At 46.0% G+C, this 16,652-nt stretch overlaps 1 protein-coding gene across 1 annotated transcript in view; it reads right to left on the minus strand.

The window, feature by feature from the left end:
* Positions 1-5,428: 5,428 nt before the first annotated feature.
* Positions 5,429-16,652, minus strand: part of CNTD1 (cyclin N-terminal domain containing 1) — a 160,817-nt gene continuing 149,593 nt past the window's right edge. The window contains exon 8 of the mRNA XM_077459515.1: positions 5,429-5,697. Within this exon, the coding sequence (XP_077315641.1) occupies positions 5,587-5,697 (111 nt within the window). The 3' untranslated portion in view covers positions 5,429-5,586. The remainder of the gene's footprint in view (positions 5,698-16,652) is intronic.

The raw sequence follows: 16,652 nt of genomic DNA on the forward strand, positions 1-16,652 counted from the left end.
ACTGGTCCTACAGACTACAGGGTCACCCTGTTCGAATACAGTCCGACAATGCCACAGCTGTGGCTTATATCAATCACCAGGGTGGCACCAAGAGTCTGGATGCACAAAGAGAGGTGAATCGCATACTTGCTTGGGCGGAGAGGCATGTTCCATGCCTTTCTGCAGTCTTCATTCCAGGAGTGAAAAATTGGCAAGCGGACTTTCTAAGCCGCCAACAGTTATGCCCAGGAGAATGGGCTCTACACCCCGACATATTTCAAACCATATGTCACAAATGGGGCACTCCAGATGTAGATCTTTTTGCGTCCAGATTCAACAGGAAGCTAGACAAGTTTGTGTCAAGGAAAAGGGACGTACTTGCCCAAGGATCAGATGCTCTGACAATTCCCTGGGATCAGTACAACCTAATCTATGCCTTCCCACCATACCCGCTTCTGTCGCGGTTCCTGGGAAGAGTCAAAAGGGAAACAAAGTCGGTTCTACTGGTAGCCCCGGCTTGGCCCAGGTGACCTTGGTACGCAGAGATCATGAAAATGGCAGTAGGCAGGCCTTGGATCCTTCCTCGCTGGACAGATCTGCTCTTGCAGGGTCCAATCTATCATCTTGCTTTACACAGTCTGAATTTAACGGTTTGGCTGCTGAGACCCACATTCTGAAAGACCGTGGACTCTCGGAGTCAGTCCTTTCTACTCTGGTCAATGCCAGAAAGCCGGCCTCCAGGCTTATTTACTACAAAATCTGGAAGGCATGTTTCCTGGTGTGAACCCAGGGGATGGCATCCTAGAAAGTATGTCGTTAGCAGGATCTTGGCCTTCCTCCAGTCAGGCCTAGAAATGAATTTGGCCATAAGCACTATCAAGGTTCAGATTTCGGCCTTTTCAGTGTTTTTCCAGAAGCCACTTGCATCACATTCTCTTGTCCGGGCTTTCATTCAGGGGGCCGCCAGTCAAACCTCCGATATGCCCATGGGATCTGAATTTGGTTCTCTCTGCATTGCAGGGACAACCATTTGAACCGTTGCATCAGGCTTCATTAGTTCTTTTTCATAAATAAATCAGTGCAGCGCTTAAAGGCACCTATCTCAATAGGTGAAAAATGTGTATATCTGAAAAACAGACAAATAATAATGATAAAAAAGTCCACAAAATGTTTGGAAACAGTCCCAAAATTAATCACTCCGATGCATCTAAGCTTTGTCCTCAGATGGCATTCAAGGCTAAATATCTCGCCACGTTCTCAGACTTCAAAGCCTCTTGAAAATGGATTATAGGCAAGTAGAGAAGGTAAATACTCTTACCAGATAGGTTGGACACATCCACCATATAGCAGTGTGTCTTACGAGCTTATGGGGGGGCTCCACCAGCCACTCACCCCAAAACACCGGCCAGATGGTATTTTCCTCTTGGGATTCTTTACGATATCCAGATGTTTGCTCCCCACGTTGCTATTATGTTTGTTTTTATGTATCACGTGAATTGAAATATATTTGTTCAGTTCTGTCTATCAGAATTTTTTCAATAAACCATCATTGGTTGTATTTCACCATGCGAGGCGTTTTTTATGTTTTGTCCCTTTTATGGTGAACCTTCACGAGACTTCTGGCACCAGGTTCTACAGCAATTCATGGTACGGAAACTCTATTAATCTTCCCCATCTGGATATCGTAAGGAATCCCAAGAGGAAAATACCATCTGGCCGGTGTTTTGGGGTGAGTGGCTGGAGCCCCCCCATAAGCTCATAAGACACACTACTATACGGTGGATGTGTCCAACCTATCTGGTAAGAGTATTTACCTTCTCTACTTGCCTATAATCCATTTTCAACAGGCTTTGAAGTCTGAGAACGTGGCGAGATATTTAGCCTTGAATGGCATCTGAGGAAAAAGCTTAGATGCATCGGAGTGATTAATTTTGGGACTGTTTCCAAACATTTTGTGGACTTTTTTTATCATTATTATTTGTCTGTTTTTCAGATATACACATTTTTCACCTACTGAGATAGGTGCCTTTAAGCGCTGCACTGATTTATTTATGAAAAAAAACTAATGGAGCCTAATGCAACGGTTCAAATGGTTGTCCCTGCAATGCCGAGAGAACCAAATTCAGATCCCATGGGCATAACGGAGGTTTGACTGGCGGCCCCCTGAATGAAAGCCCGGACAAGAGAATGTGATGCAAGTGGCTTCTGGAAAAACACTGACAAGGCCGAAATCTGAACCTTGATAGTGCTTATGGCCAAATTCATTTCTAGGCCTGACTGGAGGAAGGCCAAGATCCTGCTAACGACATACTTTCTAGGATGCCATCCCCTGGGTTCACACCAGGAAACATGCCTTCCAGATTTTGTAGTAAATAAGCCTGGAGGCCGGCTTTCTGGCATTGACCAGAGCAGAAAGGACTGACTCCGAGAGTCCACGGTCTTTCAGAATGTGGGTCTCAGCAGCCAAACCGTTAAATTCAGACTGTGTAAAGCAGGATGGTAGATTGGACCCTGCGAGAGCAGATCTGTCCGGAGAGGAAGGATCCAAGGCCTGCCTACTGCCATTTTCATGATCTCTGCGTACCAAGGTCGCCTGGGCCAAGCCGGGGCTACCAGTAGAACCGACTTTGTTTCCGTCTTGACTCTTCCTAGGAACCGCGACAGAAGCGGGTATGGCGGGAAGGCATAGATTAGGTTGTACTGATCCCAGGGAATTGTCAGAGCATCTGATCCCTGAACAAGTACATCCCTTTTCCTTGACACAAACTTGTCCAGCTTCCTGTTGAATCTGGACGCAAAAAGATCTACATCTGGAGTGCCCCATTTGTGACATATGGTTTGAAATATGTCGGGGTGTAGAGCCCATTCTCCTGGGCATAACTGTTGGCGGCTTAGAAAGTCCGCTTGCCAATTTTTCACTCCTGGAATGAAGACTGCAGAAAGGCATGGAACATGCCTCTCCGCCCAAGCAAGTATGTGATTCACCTACAACATACTCTTACTAGATAGGTTGGACACATCCACCATATAGTAGTGTGTCTTACGAGCTTATGGGGGGGGGCTCCACCAGCCACTCACCCCAAAACACCGGCCAGATGGTATTTTCCTCTTTGGGATTCCTTACGATATCCAGATGTTTGCTCCCCACATTGCAATTATGTTTGTTTTTATGTATCACGTGAATTGAAATATATTTGTTCAGTTCTGTCTATCAGAATTTTTTCAATAAACCATCATTGGTTGTATTTCACCATGCAAGGCGTTTTTTATGTTTTGTTCCTTTTATGGAGAACCTTCACGAGACTTCTGGCACCAGGTTCTACAGTAATTCATGGTACGGAAACTCTATTAATCTTCCCCATCTGGATATCGTAAGGAATCCCAAGAGGAAAATACCATGTACCGGTGTTTTGGGGTGAGTGGCTGGAGCCCCCCCATAAGCTCATAAGACACACTACTATACGGTGGATGTGTCCAACCTATCTGGTAAGAGTATTTACCTTCTCTACTTGCCTATAATCCATTTTCAACAGGCTTTGAAGTCTGAGAACGTGGCGAGATATTTAGCCTTGAATGCCATCTGAGGACTTTAACAAAGCTCTAGATGCACCAGAGTGATTAATTTTGGGACTGTTTCCAAACATTTTGTGGACTTTTTTATCATTATTATTTGTCTGTTTTTCAGATATACACATTTTTCACCTATTGAGATAGGTGCCTTTAAGCGCTGCACTGATTTATTTATGTTAATGTGAACTTGGTTTGTTTGTGTGCTAGCAGCTGGGCTGTGTTTTTCACAGGAATTTTGTAGTTTCGCTACTTTTGTATTTTAGAATTAGTGTGGTGTTTTTCCTTTTTTGTTTTGTTTCATTAGTTCTTTTGACTAAAAAATTTGTCTTCTTGATAGCCATATCCTCGGCTAGAAGAGTGTCAGAGCTGGCAGCTCTTTCAAGCAAGGAACCTTATCTAATTATTCATAAGGACCGAGTAGTGATGCGTTCTAATAGGTCCTTTCTACCTAAGGTGGTTTCGGGATTCCATTTGAATCAAGATGTAATCCTACCATCCTTTTTTCCAGATCCACAGTCTGCAGAAGAAGAGTCTTTGCACACTCTAAATGTGGTTAGGGCAATCAGTATCTATCTCCAGGCAACTGCTCAGATAAGAAAGACTGATTGTTTATTTATTTTGCCAGAAGGCCCTAAAAGGGGCCAGGCGGCATCGAAATCCACTCTCTCAAGATGGATTAGACAAGTTATTCTTCAGGCCTATAGTGTAAAGGGGAAGATTGCTCCTTGTCAAGTGAAAGTGCACTCAACTAGGGCTGTAAGTGCTTCTTGGGCAGTGCATCACCAGGCCTCCCTGGCTCAGATCTGTAAGGCTGCGACTTGGTCATCAGTCCATACATTCACCAGATTTTATCAGGTGGATGTCAGAGGGCAAGAGGATACCGCCTTTGGGCGCAGTGTACTGGAGGCTGCAGTTTAGTTCCTCTGGTCCATGACGGTCTATAATTATGATCTGTGTCTCCCTCCCCTCAAACTGAGCATTGCTTTGGGACATCCCACTATGTAATGAAGCTCCTGTGTCCCGTGATGTATGATCAAGAAAATAGGATTTTTATATACAGCTTACCTGTAAAATCCTTTTCTTGAGAGTACATCACGGGACACAGAGCTCCCACCCTTCTTGGGTTTTACGTGGTTTCTTATTGCTTTGCTACAAAACTGAGGTGCCTCCCATGGGAGGGGTTATATAGGGGAGGAATTTTCCTTAATTGGGGTTAGCCAGTGTCCAATCACCGAAGGTGCCTATATAACCCACTATGTAATGAAGCTTCTGTGTCCCCTGATGTACTCTCAAGAAAAGGATTTTACAGGTAAGCTGTATATAAAAATCCTATTATATCACAATGGCTAAATCTGTGTCTATCGTGCCTGCTGTGCATGTTTAAACCTAATGCCATAACTAATAACATTTGACTCCAGGAATATATAATGAGTTTGGCAATTCTAGAGTAATACTCAAAGAATGCATTATAATTTAACTAAACTCATTAGATGTTAGTCAATTAAAATGTACTAATGATTTTAAGTGACCAAAATACTACTAAAACTAAAATAATTCAGATTACTAAAATACAACTAAAATTAAAATGGCATTTTAGTCAAAAGACTATGACTAAAACTAAATCAAAATTTGACGTCAAAAGTAACACTGGATGACATCAGTGCTCTCTCTTTCTGGTCGACTGATACTAACTTGAAAGACTGGGGACAGCTCCAGACTGAAGGTGAATATTGCAATTGAAGCTGTTTTTTTTGGACTGGGGGCCAAACAATAGATAAAAATTAGCGCAGAGTTTGACTTTAATATAGAAGATGGCAGCAGCATCAAATTCATAACATTGTCAGAGTTGTTAGAACAAAATACATATTACTTTAATATATCTGCTTAACTTTTTTTATTGGTTACAACATCTGAAGGAAGCAAGGTTCGAAAGCATTAACTTCAAACTGGCATGTATGCATACTTGATATTGATGTTGAAAAGGTCTACATGCATGTGCTCACATTCTTCCTGACCCAAAATAAGTATTGACATGTCTTACTCTATTGTCATAACAGTGAATCCAGTGCAATGTTTTAGTATTGCAGAGCACATTTCAAAGATCGAGTTCACTGTGATTGCTGTAATGTTGCTTAAATGTTCCATAACCTAAAGTGGAATAGAAAGAAAAGGACGGTGACGTTAGTGCTTACTGCTGATTCTGCTGCGGACCAAAAAAAGGGTCCTGTGCGAGTTTGGGCCGTGTGTGATGCGAATTCAGCTATACTATCTGTATAGCTGAACTCGCATCGCACAGAGATCGGATGTGATTTGCACTGCAGTGTGGTGCGAATCACATCAGTTCTCATAAACCGCTGCAGTGTGAACCCAGCCTAATAGTCACAAAAATAATGAGAAACAAAACTTTTTTAAATGAGGAGCTATTGTACATTGTAAAATCACTAAATTATATCCAATTAAAGTAGTATTAAACTCAAAAGTAAACATGTATTTCATTGCAGCATTCTAATTCTCAGATGTGATGACTGATTAGTTCTCTTTTTTATCTTCTCTTTTCTTTCCTTTATTCTCACCTGTGATCTGTCCTACAGATGTAGCAGTCAAAGAGTTAAGACAAACCATTTACCACTGACAGTGGTGCATACAATGATCAGCATTTTTATGTAAAACTGCTTATAAAGTGTTAGCTGGAGTTCAGCTTCAATTTGTTAGTGTATTTGAATCTGCTAGTGCATCTAACACTACCCTCACCCCAGATTACCAATAATGTTGTCCAAAGGTGCTCCTGTGCTCATTCATTCACAGTGGAAGCAGTGGGATATAATCCAGTAAACACATGTGTGCTGGGAACATGGGCTCTAAGGGAAGGGGGGCCACTGTGCCCTGTCACAAACTGCATACCGATCTCCCGTTCCATGCTTCCCCATGCAGTGGCGTTGCTATGGGTGTGCGGCCCGCACCTAGGTGATACCCACCAGAGGGTGACACCAGGCTCGCCTCAGACTGGCACCGTATTGAGTGGGTCTTCTTTGCACCACGTGATGTGTGGGGAGAGAGGGTGAGGGGAGGAGGGAGTGAAGCAGAGAGACAGGGTGCCCTGGTCCGACTTCAATCGTCCATCACACTCCCACATGCCGTGGCCACAATCACATGTCTGTCCCCGCCGGCTGAACTCAATGCAGACCAGACTGTAGCCCCCTCCTCCTCGGCTTTGATGTTTCAAGTACACAGGCTGGGAAGAGCTGAGGAAGAGGGGTACCACGCTACAGCACCTGCCCTAAGGTATGAAATAACAGGAGTATTATGCTGAGGAGGAGGACATGGTAATTGGGGGGGGGGGGGGGGCTTTGGCAGGTAACAATTATGCAGGGGGGGTTTTTAGCAGCAAAATATTTCTAAAACCGTATTTGGTAAAAAAATTATGTAATTTTGACATGAAGTTAATTACACATGTGCAATCAATATTAAATCTTATTATAAAAAAAAAAATTCTAGTAATACAGTTATATTATTATATTGTTATCCACATGTATTACCCCATGAATACCCCAATGCATTTGGACCCTTTTCAGACAATATATAGGTAAATTAAATATTCCATGTAGTGTAGGCTGCAGCTGGTCTGGCATATCCAGCAGTTGCACTTACTTGTTACTTCCTGCATACGTTGACAGCATTCTAGAAATCACCTGAAGATCCTCCGGAAGCTGCGCCTTTATGTAGTATTGAAATTAGATACCTATTGGTCACAGGTGCTCATCTCCTCCCCGTATCACCCCCCCCACATGTGAAGACCCTACCGCAAAGATAGCGGTATTCGCGTGGCCCCCTCGGCATTCCGGAAGGCTATGCCCCGGCAACCGCCACTACCTCCCACATGGTGGGACCACCGAATGCAGCCGTTTTTAATAGCTCTGGCTGTGCGATACACTCCCACTTTTCCATACTTTACCAAATGTATGGAAAATGTATGTATGGAAAATGTATGGAAATGTACTTTTAAAAATATTATGAAATGACCAATTATGTTTTGTATACTGCAGTAATTGCTTAATTTATGATGTATCTATTTTGATGTATCTCTTTAGAATAAAAAATCCCCCTGAAGAAGACCATAACTGAAAAGGGTCGAAATACACTGGTGTATTCATGGGGTTATACATGTGGATAACAATATAATAATGTAACTGTACCACTAGAATTTTCTTGGTGTATTGATTGCCATGAGTGATGGTTTCTATTGTTGTCTGTGTCGCCAACCAGAATTTATATTTAATATTGATTGCACATGTGTAATTAACTTCATGTAAAAATGTAATTATTTTTTCCAACATCCACCTCCCATCTGGCCTTGGCGGCATAAGCCAATGCCCCGGAGCCTGGGAGACGAATGATGGAGTAGAGTGTGGAAATCAACTTGGTTGGCTCAGCACCTGTGATTATGTCTACTATAGGAGGGACTGTCAGAGGGGGGTTGGAGCCGGCAAATTGAGTCTGTAGCGCATGTCGGAGCTGTAAATATCTGAAGAAGAGATGGTTAGGGAGTGTGAATTCTTCCTTTAGCCTTTGAAAGGATTTAAGCCCAGTGCTAGTCATAACTTGGTGCATATACAATATCCCATACCGTGTCCAAGCTGCGGGGTCCGGAACAGACAGCAGTTCGGGCAAGCGAGTATTGAACCAGAGAGGAGTGTAAGAATGAATCTGTGGGGTCCCAAGTTTGTTAAGGGCCGTCCGCCATATCCTCCTGTGGTGCGTCAACATGTCTACTTTTTGATAGGGGGAACATCTTGACAGTGGGGCCCTAAGAACTGACTGAAGTGGGGTGTGGGCAGGGTCGCCAGGGCGTTTACAAAGTAATGTCTGGTATCTTGGTAGCTCGCTCTTGTCAAAGTGATAAAAATGGGACAATTGGGAGGCAAGATAATAATCCTGGAAATCTGGAAGGGCAGCCCCTCCCATTGTCACTGGGTTCTTTAGAAGTCTCCAAGACAATTTGTGTCTGCTGTGGCCCCATATAAATGAATTGAGAATTGATTCAATCGTCTTGAAAAATTTTTGTGGTATACACAGAGGTGCATGCCACACCAAATAAAGTATCTTGGGCAGAAGTATCATCTTGACAAGATTGATGCGTCCCATAACACCCAGAGGTAGTCTGGCCCAGGTTTGTGTCTTGTTTTTGATCAGGGTGTAAAGGGGTTCAATGTTTAGGGGTACATAGTCTGTCAGCGATCTAGTGACCTGCACTCCCAGATACTTGATCACGGAAACCCTAGGGAGATCTAGAGGAGGGGACGTGGGTACAGGGGGGAAATGATCAAGCGGAAGGATCTGGGATTTGGACCAGTTAATGCTCAGACCCGAATGACTACCAATACAGTCTATGGTGTGGAGGGCTGCAAGAAGGGAGGGACCCGAGTCGGCTAAGTATAGGAGTGTATCATCAGCATACATCCCAATCTTTTTCTCCAGGTTTCCTATCCTAAGGCCACGAATTTTGGTGTCTGCGCGAACCATAATAGCCAGTGGCTCCACAGCCAGCGCATACAACATGGGGGAAAGGGGGCAGCCTTGTCGAGTCCCTCTCTCCAGCGGGAACTGATCAGAGAGCCAGCCGTTCACAAACACCTTGGCCCTCGGGGATTGATACAGGAGTTGGACCCATCGAATAAAGTTAGGGCCAAGTCCAAATCCCGAGAGGCATTCCCACAGGTAGTTCCACTCCACGGAGTCGAAGGCCTTGGCAGCATCCAAAGCCACCACGACCCGCGAGCCGACTTCATCATGGGATCCCTGGATGTTCATAAGTAAGCGGCGGATATTCATGGCGGTGTTTTTTCCTGGCATAAAGCCAGTCTGGTCAGGGTGGATCAGTGAGAGGATAACCTGATTAAGGCGGGAGGCAAGAATCTTGGCCAATATTTTAATGTCGACCTGTAGTAAAGAGATAGGTCTATATGATTCCGGATAGTGTGGGTCCTTCCCTGGCTTGGGAATCACAACTATTTGTGCTTCTCTCATGGAGGGGGGTAGGATTCCCGTGTCAAATATGGACTCATATAAGTCATGGAGTTTAGCGGTCAAAATTTCAGAGTAGGTAGCGTAAAATTCTAGCGGCAGACCGTCCAGTCCTGGTGCTTTAGAAGCAGCCAGAGAGGAGATAGCCTTGGAAATATCCTCCTCAGTAATGGGGGCCTCTAAAAGGTCACGTTGGGCGTCGGTCAGTTTGGGAAATGTAATTCTCGCTAGATAGTCTCTGGTGGTTTGGGGAGTATGAGTGACCCGAGTGGCGTAGAGTGCTCGATAAAATCTCGCAAATTCCTCCGCCACCTGTTGCGGATCAGTGATACCATTCCCCTGGGCGTCCATCAGCGACACCACAACTGGGGGATGGGAATCCAAGTGGGCGAGGTAAGCAAGTAGTTTGCCCGATCTTTCTCCATACTCAAAGATCCTTTGCCTACAGAAAAAGATACGTTGCTTGGCCTGTTCCGTATGCAATTGGGAGACCTGTCGTAGCTGGAGCTTAAGAGTAGTGGCTGCGCCAGGCGAGGGGTTTCGAAGAAACTCCTCCTCCAATCTTTGTAGGTGGTCCGTAGCCTGTTGGACAACAAGTTTGGACGACCGCTTAAGTCTGTTAATACGCGTGGTGAGCAGGGAGCGGGCGTAAAGCTTAAATGTGTCCCACACAGTGTCGTACGTGGTGGAGTCCCCGTTAACTGCAAAATAGTGCTGCAACTCCGTAGGGATGTCCCCCTGTTCCCGCAGGGCGGCCAGCCAAAATGGATTCAGCCGCCAAGTAGGAGAGGGAGAGGCCCCCAGGAGCCGCATCGTAATCCAGTAGGGGGCGTGATCCGAGAGGATAAAATGTAATTATTTTTTAACCAAATATGGTTTTAGAAATATTTTGCTGCTAAAACTCCCCCCCCCCCCGGGGGAAACTCTTCCACTATTTTGCAATTTTTGGGGTGCGCAGCTGTGTCAACCTATGCATGTGTTTTTCTATTTTGGTAACAATTATGCTGCCAATAGGGATTTTAGATGGTGGGAGTTAGAGGATAGGTGCTAGGGGGTGCTTTTTGGGGGTTAAAGAGGACTTGTGCTAGAAGTAGAAGTGGGCAGATTTGAAGTTTGATACCCCTAGCACAATACACCCCCTAGCACATATCCTCTACCCCCCCACCAAATCAAAGATCCCATCGCAGCTCCATCCATCCCTCGATCCCATCCCTGCTCCATCTACCCCCTCCGATCCCATCCCAGCTCCATCCACCCCCCGATCCCATCCTGGCTCCATCCACCTCCCCTTGATACCATCCCGGTTCCATCCACACCCCTGATCCCATCCTGGCTCCATTCACCTCCCCTTGATCTCACCCCACCTCCATCCACCCCCCTGATCCTATCCTGGCTCCATCCACCTCCCCTTGATACCATTCCGGCTCCATCCACCACCCCTGATCCCTTCCTGGCTCCATCCACCTCCCCCAATCCCATCCTGGCTCCATCCACCTCCCCTTGATACCATCCCAGCTCCATTTACCCCCGATCCCGTCCCAGGTCCGTCCACCCCCGATCCCATCTTGGCTCCATCCACCTCCCCTTGATACCATCCCGGCTCCATCCACCACCCCGATCCCTTCCTGGCTCCATCCACCTCCCCCAATCCCATTCGGGCTTCATCCACCTCCCCCGCATCCCACCCCGCCTCCATTCACTCCCAGATCCCATCCCTGCTCCACCTCCCCCACCCCAGATCCCATGCCAGCTCCATACACCTCCCCCCGGTCCCATCCCAGCTCCATCCACCCCCCTGATGCCATCCTTGCTCCATCCACCTCCCCTTGATACCATCCCGGCTACATAGTTAGTCAGGTTGAAAAAAGACACAAGTCTATCCAGTTCAACCAAAAAAAAATATATATATATATAATAAATATCATACCAGCCCATATACCCAATTCTATACCCACAGTTGATCCAGAGGAAGGCAAAAAAACCCCAGCAGAGCATGATACAATTTGCTAAAGCAGGGGAAAAAATTCCTTCCTGATCACCCGAGAAGCAATCAGATTTTCCCCGGATCAACTTTACCTATAAATGTCAGTACCCAGTTATATTATGTACACTTAGGAAATAATCCAGGCCTTTCTTAAAGCAATCCACTGAGCTGGCCATAACCACCTCTGCAGGGAGTCTATTCCACATTTTCACAGCTCTTACTGTGAAGAAACCTTTCCGTATTTGGAGATGAAATCTCTTCTCCTCTAGACGTAAAGAGTGCCCCCTTGTCCACTTTGTTGACTGTAAAGTGAATAACTCGACACCAAGTTCCCTATATGGACCCCTTATATATTTGTACATGTTGATCAAATCCCCCTTAACCACTTGAGATCCGCGCTATAGTCAAATGACAGCTACAGCGCGGATCTCAAATTCCGGGACTACGTCTATTGACGTTGTCCCCTTTAAGAGCTCCCCGCGCGCTCCCGGGAGCGCGCATCGGGGAAAATCTGTGTTGGCCGTGTCCCCTGGACACAGCCAATCACAGATCGCTGTAAACGGCCAATCACAGCGGCCGTTTACAGCGCGATCGCCGCCTCCAATGGATGATGATCTCAAATGTAAACATATGAGATCATCACCCATTGCCGAATCTGTCTCCTCACACAGCGATAGCGTGTGAGGAGAGAGATACTGTGAGTGAACAAAAAAAAAAGTATTTTCAGCCATCTGTGCCCATATTTACCCTGCCAGTGCCCAGATCTACCCTGCCAGTGCCCAGATCTACCCCACCAGGGCCCAGATCTACCCCGCCAGTGCCCATCTCTACCCCACCTGTGCCCACCTGTGCACCGCCAGTGCCCATCTGTGCACCGCCAGTGCCAATCGGTGCCCATCTGTACCAATCGGTGCCCATCTGTGCCGCCTCAGCAGTGCCCATCTGTGCCACCTCAGCAGTGCCCATCTGTGCCGCCTCAGCAGTGCCCATCTGCTGCCTCATCAGTGCATATCTGCAATAAATCTGCACATCTGTGCAATAAATCAGTGCACATCTGTGACGACCCATCAGTGCCCATCTGCCGACCCATCAGTGCCCATCTGCGCCGCCTCAGCAGTGCCCATCTGTGCCAACTCAGCAGTGCCCATCTGCCGCCTCAGCAATGCCCATCTGCCGCCTCAGCAGTGCCCATCTGCCGCCTCATCAGTGCACATCCGTGCAATAAATCTGCACATCTGTGCAATAAATCAGTGCACATCTGTGCCGACCCATCAGTGCCCATTTGTGCCACCTCAAAAGCACCCATCTGTGCCACCTCAAAAGTGCCCATCTGTGCCACCTCAAAAGCGCTTATCTGTGCCACCTCAAAAGCGCCCATCTGTATAATCAGTGCACATCTGTGCCAACTCATCAGTGCACATCTGTGCCGACTCATCAGTGCCCATCTGTGCAACCTCTGTGCTGCTTCAACAGTACACATCTGTGCCACCTCATCAGTGCACATCTGTGCCACCTCATCAGTGCCCATCAGTGCTACCATGGCTAAACGAGTCTTTTCCGCTGAGGAGGCGTACCAAATTATTTCCACGGCCGACGAGAGCAACGGGGAGCTCTCCTCTTCAGATTCCTTTTCAGATTCGGATTCTGAAGCCGACATAAATTATGAGCCAGTCCTCAGCAGTGAAACACTGACTGAATCCGAGGAGGAAGATATCCGGGCCATCAAACAAAGGCGTTCTAGTGAGGCAGTGCCGTCCACCAGCACCGAAGTGCCGTCCACCAGCACCGCAGTGCCCCGGCAAGAAAGGCCAAGCACCAGTGGGGTGTCATCTCAGCCCCAAAGCGTTAGGAGCCATGCCGGCCTTCCCTATGCCCTTCAGAACCCCTTGTGGCTTCCTCCTAATTCAGGAGAGGCCAATGTTCCCCCTTTCACTGCCCAGCCAGGAGTCCAGGTGGACACGGAGAATTTTACCCCAATAGATTTTTTTTATTTAATTTTTACGGAGGATATGTTGTCGTCAATTGTGGCCCAGTGCAACCTGTATGCACAACAATTTATTTTGCAAAATCCGACCTCTTATTATGCCCGTCCCTACGAATGGAGAGACCTAACGGTGGAGGAGTTCAAGGTTTTTTTAGACCTCACATTTAATATGGGACTCAACAAAAAAAAAAAATTGCGTACCTACTGGTCAACCCACCCCTTCCACCACTCACCGCTCTTCTCCGCGGTAATGCCCAGAACCAGGTATCAGATCATCCTGAGGTTCTTACATTTCAGCGACAATTCCCAGTGCCTTCCACGAAATGATCCAAATTATGACCGGCTTTACAAAATTCGACCAATACTTAATTATTTTTCAGAAACATTCCCCAAATTGTTTACCCCGGACCAACACATATGTGTGGATGAGTCCCTTATTAAATTTAGCGGCAGGCTTAGAATGAAGCAATTTATGCCCAGCAAAAGGGCCCGCTATGGGGTGAAGGTCTACAAATTATGCGACCGAGCCACAGGGTACACATATTCATTCATGGTGTACGAAGGGAAGGACACCCAGCTGCAGCCCCCTAATTGTCCGGACTACTTGGGATCCAGCGGAAAAATTGTTTGGGACCTCATATACCCCCTATTGGATAAAGGCTACCACCTGTATGTAGATAACTTCTACACATCTCTGCCCCTGTTCCACAACCTTCACCGGAAGAAGACGCCAGCATGTGGCACCGTAAAAAGGAATCGGAAGGGCTTTCCTCAAAGTCTTGTGAATAAGAAGCTGCGAAAAGGAGAAACCGCAAGTCTGAGAAACAAGGAGGTTCTGGCAGTGAAGTGGAGGGACAGAAGGGATGTGTATATGTTGTCTTCTATCCACAATGATACCTTTGTGGAAATCCCCAGAAGGAATGGCCCCGTAAAGAAACCCAAATGCATTTCCGAATACAATTTGTTCATGGGGGGAGTCGACTTCAACGACCAAATGATGGAACCATATCTTGTCACAAGACGGACATACCATTGGTACAAAAAAGTAGCAATTTATTTTTTTCAATTGACCATTTACAATTCCTATGTCATTTACCGCAACTCCACCCAAAACCCCAAACGTTTCTTTGGCTACCAGGAGGAAGTTTTCACTGCCCTTATTTTCCCAAACGGCCCACCAGAAAATATCCGATCAGACGTTGTTAGTCGACTCTCCGAGCGCCACTTTCCCAATAAAATCCCCCCCAAACCAACAGGCCAAAGACGTCAAAAAAGATGTAAGGTGTGTACCAGAGCAGGAGTCAGAAGAGACACATCTTATTATTGTGCACAATGTCCTTCCCAACCAGGCCTCTGCATAGGCGACTGTTTTCGGCGTTACCATACTTCAATACATTTTTAGTGAAGTATGGTAAACATAATCCTCAGTTCCTGCCTTCATACACCTTCACACCCCTTATGCCACTGCCTGCTCTGTAACTGACCCTGGCTTGTTATTTGACCACTCTTATGCCTGCCGATTCTGTACATACCGCTGCCTGATCTGGAACTGACCCTGGACTGTTATTCGACCATGCTTCTGCCTAACGATTCTGTACATACCTCTGCCTGATCTGGAACTGACCCTGGACTGTTATTCGACCATGCTTCTGTCTAACGATTCTGTACATATCTCTGCCTGATCTGGAACTGACCTTGGACTGTTTGACCACGATATTTGCCTGCCTCTTGGACTGATCTTGTATTCTGCAACTGGACTAGTGGGATTCAACACGGGGTCTCACATGTGAGGGGCTCCAGTATAGTTTTTCTGGAAGAAGAAAACAATTTTCTTTGTTTTCTTATTCCTAGATTAGGGTCTGGAGACTAGGAGGCTTCAAAGAGATTTGGGAGGGAGAAGCCTCTACCCCTATCCCCATTCTGTCCTGAACGAGGCTCTACTTCTGTCTGCTGCCTGTAGGACTTACTGCCATCATGCCGCACTGACCACACCACAAGGACCTGCCTACTACCAGGACCAATATTTTTGGCACTGCTGACATCTCTGCACTGACCCTGGACTGTAATATGGACAGTATCCCTGCCTGCTGCCTGAAAAACTGTGTTTGCTGTTGCTGACCAAGTCCCTGCCTGCTGCCTGGACCAGTGATATCCTCCTGTGGACAACTGCGCTTCTAAAACCACAGGTAATCTTTTCTTTACCCTTTGCTCAGCATAATGTATTTGGGGGTGTAATTCTTGGTATGTGCAGGCTATGTGTCCCTGGAACGCCGACGGTGTTTCTTGCATGTTGCGCCTCTGTATGTGGCCAGGCTGTGTAAACGTCTCACACATGTGGTATTGCCATACTCAGGAGGAGTAGTATAATGTATTTTGGGGTGTTATTTTTGCTATGTAAATGCTATGCATTGGAAATATCTTATAAACGGACAACTTTGTGTAAAAAAAAAATGCGTTTTCATTTTTTTCCACATTTTCCAAAAACTTCTGGAAAAAAATGAACCATTGAAAAGACTCATTATGCCTCATAGATTATATGTTGGGGTGTTAGCTTTCCAAAATGGGGTCATTTTCTGGACGTTTCCATTGCCCTGGTGTTCCAGGGCCTTCAAAACTGTAATAGGTGGTTGAGAAATGAAATGTGTAATTTATGCTCCTAGAATGCCTGAAGGTGCTACTTCAAAATTAGGCCTCTGTATGTGGTCAGGCTGTGTAAAAGTCTCACACATGTGGTATCGTTATACTCAGGAGGAGTAGGAGAATGTATTTTGGGGTGCTATTTTTGCTATGTAAATGCTATGTGTTGGAAATATCTTATAAACGGACAACTTTGTGTAAAAAAAATGCGTTTTCATTTTTTTCCACATTTTCCGAAAACTTCTGGAAAAAAATGAACCATTGAAAAGACTCATTATGCCTCATAGATTATACATTGGGGTGTTAGCTTTCCAAAATGGGGTCATTTTCTGGACGTTTCCATTGCCCTGGTATTCCAGGGCCTTCAAAACTGTAACAGGTGGTTGAGAAATGAAATGTGCAATTTATGCTCCTAGAATGCCTGAAGGTGCTACTTCAAAATTAGGCTTCTGTATGTGGTCAGGCTGTGTAAAAGTC

This window comes from Lithobates pipiens, unplaced genomic scaffold (assembly GCF_037356315.1).
Source record: "Lithobates pipiens isolate NorthernLeopardFrog02 unplaced genomic scaffold, aLitPip1_a1.2 Scaffold_28, whole genome shotgun sequence".
In the NCBI taxonomy this organism is placed as follows: domain Eukaryota; kingdom Metazoa; phylum Chordata; class Amphibia; order Anura; family Ranidae; genus Lithobates; species Lithobates pipiens.